The 5129-nt window shown below is 50.5% G+C and overlaps 1 protein-coding gene across 1 annotated transcript in view; it reads left to right on the top strand.

Moving 5' to 3' along the window:
- The window catches only part of ANTXRL (anthrax toxin receptor like), a 73341-nt gene that overhangs the window by 45241 nt on the left and 22971 nt on the right, over positions 1-5129 (top strand). The window contains exons 4-7 of the mRNA XM_023746255.1: positions 696-733; positions 859-938; positions 1016-1084; positions 1422-1499. Of these exons, the coding sequence (XP_023602023.1) occupies positions 696-733; positions 859-938; positions 1016-1084; positions 1422-1499 (265 nt within the window). The remainder of the gene's footprint in view (positions 1-695; positions 734-858; positions 939-1015; positions 1085-1421; positions 1500-5129) is intronic.

The raw sequence follows: 5129 nt of genomic DNA, 5'->3' as shown, positions 1-5129 counted from the left end.
CCAGATGTAAAACACTCCCAGTTATGTCTCTGAGCTGTATATACGGATGTATGGGAGGCTAATCCGGTGGAGCTATAATTTTTGCGGTGTAGGAATAAAGTAAAGTCTTCCCGAAAACGCAAAAGTAAATAAGTCGGGTCATTAGTCTCACAAACTTCACTGTATATAAGAAAGATCTGCCACGAGGGGGGGGGGAGGGGGGCGGGCCTCACTGGCCGCACTCCTGTCTCTGCCACAGTTCTGGCTCTGACTCCTGTCGTTCAGCTTCTTCCCTTTGGTTCACTGGTCCTGTGACAGTGTCTCCAACAGAGGGACAGGCTGTGCTCAGCCGGAGCCATCTTCGTTTGGACAATAGGGTCACAGCTGTAGTCAGGAAAGACGTGTGGACCTGGTTCGGAGCAGCGTTGAGCTGGGTTTGGGATCTGCGGCCCACCTGCCTCAGACCTTGAGTGTGAACCACTGGAGTGTCCGCAGGCTCTGTCTGGAGCAGGACCCGGGCCTTAGACTCAGTGGGTCTGGCTTCTCCTCCCTTTGCTCATCTGAAAGGCTGTGCTCACTGAAACAGCTGGAATTGCCTTTCAGGGCAAAGGCTGCACATCTGGTAGCAGTGAGAGTTCAGTAGGAAGAGGCCTGAGCTGGGCTCAGTCTCTCCATCTGTAAAATAGGTCCTGAGTTAAGGCTCCTTTTCCTCCCAGAGTGGGCGGCAAAGCCCTCCTGGAGCTGGAGATGGTGGGTGAGTGGGTTTGAGCGACCTTCTCCCCAGAGGAGGAGGTGTGGGGAGCAGTGCTGTGGCCCTGCAGCCTGGGGCAGGTCATGTGGGTACCTTTACCAACCAGTCCAGGCCTGCTTCTCCTGCAGACAACCAAGCTGCCAGCCTCGTTATCAGCATGATAGGGGGATTGATGGTGGAAGAGACAGTCTTCGAAACTAGGAAAGAAGTGAGTCCAGTCCAGACTTATAAGCTCTTGGCTCCATGTATTTTGGTGATTTATATGCAAAGCCTTCTTTCTCTTAGGCTTACAAGGCTCGGAATATGGGGGCCAAGGTTTACAGCGTGGGTTTAGAAGACTATAGCCGAAGGCAGGTAATTCTGAACAGGTAACAAGGGTTGCTACATGAGCCCATTTGGGGAACATTCCCAAAAGCAGTTTTCTTAAGGTAGCCCAAAGCATAGTTCTCTAACTCCCCATAAGTGCGTGCACAAAGGTATGGCACTGCAGAAATGGGGAACAATGTTACGTAAAACTTTCAACAGGGGTGCCTGCGGGAGCATCCTCCTGCCTACCCCAAGGCTGGGCTGCTGGTGACACCAGGTCTGGTCCTAGGAGTCTAATATTTCCTGAGTCCAGGTACTCTCTCCTGGGGAGACCTGTTGGGTTCCACATCTGGCTGGGGCCCAAGTCACCTCGCCTTTCTTTTAGCTGAAGCATATTGTGGAAGGTGAACACCAAATATATGAAAAAAGCAGCTACAACACCATGGATAGCTTCGTTAATTCGGTGAGTGTGGGCTTAACGTGAGCAGGGAGCTAGAGAACCTTCTCATCATGACACCATGTTCACTGCTCCCTGACCTGCCATTGCTTCTCTCTATTGCAGCTTGTAGACAATTCCTGTTTAGATGTTATGGGAGAGGACATTTACTTTGTTTGTGTAGGAGGTAAGAGTTAGAGTAAATGTTCTAGACAAAAGTGTGCATGCATTTTTGTGTGATGAGCATGAGTGTGTGTGGGGGGGGTAAGAGCTTTGTGTATGTGGGTAGGTGTACAGGGAGGGGTCAGAATGTGCATGGTATGTGTGAGGTGTAGGTGACTGTGGGATCTGTGGGTGTATGGTGTGTCTAAATAGAGTGGTCTGACTGTGTGTGGTGTATGTGGAGGAGGTGACTGTAGGATCTGAGGGTGTGTGGTGTGTCTGATGGAGTGGTCTGACTGTGTGTGGTGTGTGTGGTCGGGATGACGTGGGATCTGTGGGTCCTTGGACTGTGTGCATGGCCCGATATGTGGGAATGTGTACAGTGCACATATTTCTGCGCCTCTTGATGTGTGTAAGGGGGGGTGAGGGGGTGTTCCAGGAGTATGGCGTAGGTACAGGTACGTAATTACGTTTTTGCCAGCTGTTCTCAGATATAATGGACTTAGAGCTTAGTGGATGTGAAGGTCATCAATGTGAGCCATTCAGCCCCGCACTGGGAGTTTTAAGTATATTGTGGAGTGATTGACATACAAATCCAGTGTAATTATCCTTTAAATCTCAAAACCAAAAGTCCAATGAAGAACTCAGAAAAATATTTTAGAAAACTCAACAAAAAAGCCAGCAATTGGAATCCAACTGCACATATCAAGGACAGTGCATCAAGACTAACTGGGGGGACCCCCAAGAAATGCAACTCGGATACCAGATTTAAATCGCTGTGATATGGCGCATCAGCGAGATGGAGGAGGAGCATGGTTATCTCGGCGGGAAGGAAGCCTGTAGGACAGCGCTCCCATCCACTGTCACCCCAGGACCAGGCAGGCGGCAGGCTCCACCCACACTAGCACTCGGGGCGCAATCACCCCCAGGGGGAAAAGGCAAGGCTCCCCTGGCATGGATCTGGAACTTGATAAGGAGCCCTCCCTCTGCACCGCCCCTGGGGGAGCCTCATCAGCCTGACAAGCACTTACTGGGAACACTCAGGGCAGGACTCCGAACACAAATGAATTGGAAGACACTTTCATCAGGACTTCACTCCACAGAAGTCAGTGAGGGGCCCTGGGCCTCTGGCAGGGAGAGCAAGGCCTCCTTGGCTCCCTGCTGCTCTAGGGCAAGCAGAGGCCTCTGCGGGCCTCCCTGCCACCAGGTCTGTGCTCCAGCACACCCGCCACTCAGGGCCTGGGCACTGGAGACCACGTCCCTACACCAGCCTGGCCCTGGGATCAGACACCTCTTAGCGGGACCATTGGGCCCTTCCAGGCCCTCCCTGGGCTCCTGGGCCCTCCTGCTGCCAAGGCTGGAGGTGGGGATGGGGTGGGGCATCCTGCCAGCCCGGCCTCAGCTTCCTGGGTCCAGCCCCCCACCCTTGGAGGCCTGACACTTAGGCCGGCCCCCTGATATCTCTTCTGACAAGAAGGCACCGCTGGCTCCCTGCAGCCCTGGGTCTGTCCCTCTCATGAGTCACTTGTCACCCAGTATGTACCATGGCTTCTGCGTGGCTGTGTCCACGGCTTTGTTTGTGTCGTTCACTTTTTCTTTATCCTCCAAACTTTTCATGAAAATTATCAAACCTAGAACAAGCAGAAACAATCTTACAATGAAGGGCCCTCTCTCATCTCGGATTGTAAATTAATATCTGACCACATTTCCTTGTCGCTCATCTATCAAATTTCTGTTTCTCCTCCTCAGTTTCTCTCTGTTTCTGATGCATTTCCAGGCGCATTTGGTCCTCAGGCTAACCTCTCCCACTGCCTTCCTTCCTTCTGCGTAACTTGAATTGCAGCTGTTTGGGGACAGTCCTTTTCTGAAATGCAGCAAACCTAAGTGTATCATTGAATGCTTTGACAGATACAAAAGCACTAATATAACCCAAACCCATGAAAAAACAACATGGCCAATGACCCCAGTCCCCTGAGGCCCGGTGCCAGGAATGGGGGCATAGAGACTCTTGTGGCCTTTTCCTCCCTTGATGGGTTTGCTGCTTTAAAACTCCTCCTCCCCTGACTCATGGTGAGCCTGTGTCCGCCTGGTGCACTTGGCACAGTGTTTGGAGTTTGGTCCTTCCTGTGGGTGTGCTAAGGGTGCCCAGGGCTCTTCACCCTGGGAGGCAGGCTGCAGGTGGCTCCTGGTCACTCCTTTTCCGTATGTGACGGGCCCTGGAGGCTGGGATGCTCTGTGTGGAGGCGAAGGCCAGCAGGGGTGGGGCAGGAGGGACCTGAAGGTCAGGGAAGGAGCCGCGGAGCAGCCTGCAGCCAGCCTGGGGGCCGCTATCAGGCCACGATGGTCAAGCTTCCCCTGAAGCCCTCCCTGCTCCCTTCAGAGAAAAGCAGCATAAATCCTTAACCATGTGCCCTGAAGAGCCACCTCAGCGTCCTTGGCAAGGTCATTGTTACATGTATGTGCTCATGCCCTACACCAAGCATGTCAAACTCAAAGGCTAACATGGGCAAAATAACTAGATTTAAGTTTATGTGGCCACAAAAAAACAAAAGCTTCAATTTTCAGAGAAACGTAGGTTTATTTCGATAGAGACATGCTGAATACAAAGGGCTGAAATAAATGAGTCAACGTTAACATAAATTAATAGAACATTTTAATAAAAATTAATATTTTTCTTAAACTAACTTACCAGACTCTGAATAATTACACAAATTAATAAGCATAAGGCAAATAAACCTATTTTTCTTATTCTCTGAAAGTGAAATATCCTGTTGCACACACCAAACAAGTCACTTCAAGACTAATGACATGGCTATCGGCTGCTAAAATATTCGCTGCTAGTATTAGTGGGAAAAAATGGTGCACCTACATGTATGGCACATAGGCAAATGAATGTAACACGATTATATTAATCAGTCATTAGCAAATGTTGCAGTTTGTTATTAATAATTATGTATAACAGGATGTTGTAAAAATTAAGGTAACAAATTTTTATTAAAATGTTTCTTACAAACTGTTATATTGGCTGGGCCACAAAAATATTGGTTGTGGGCTGCATGCAGGCCCTTGTGCTGTGAGTTTGACATGCTTGGTCTACACTATATTTCCCAACCTTCTGCACAGTCTTCCACTGCAGAAATGCACCGTCTATCTCATTAGTCTCCCTGTTGTCCTTCATGCGGCTTCTTTTCTTCCTGTGGTTGTTACTGTTGGAGGAATTGGGGTTCTGCGTGCTGAGAACAGAAGGAGCAGCTATGGGGGAAAGAAACATTTCTTTAACTCCAAGTCTCTTCTTTCAAAACACTGAGCCCCTCCCCCTGGCACCCACTTTGGGAGACATGCAGAGGTAACGGGACCCTCTGGGCAGTGCAGTGCCTGAGGACACAGGGGCTCTCCTCCAGGGCCCAGTGGCAACTGAGCAGCACAGGAGCGGCAGCAGGAAGCTCAAGGGAGGGAGGGAGGGAGGGCATCTGGGCCATGGGCAGCGGCAGCCGG

The sequence above is a fragment of the Myotis lucifugus genome, unplaced genomic scaffold (genome assembly GCF_000147115.1).
Source record: "Myotis lucifugus unplaced genomic scaffold, Myoluc2.0 scaffold_643, whole genome shotgun sequence".
In the NCBI taxonomy this organism is placed as follows: domain Eukaryota; kingdom Metazoa; phylum Chordata; class Mammalia; order Chiroptera; family Vespertilionidae; genus Myotis; species Myotis lucifugus.
This window is presented reverse-complemented; position numbering and strand designations above follow the sequence as displayed.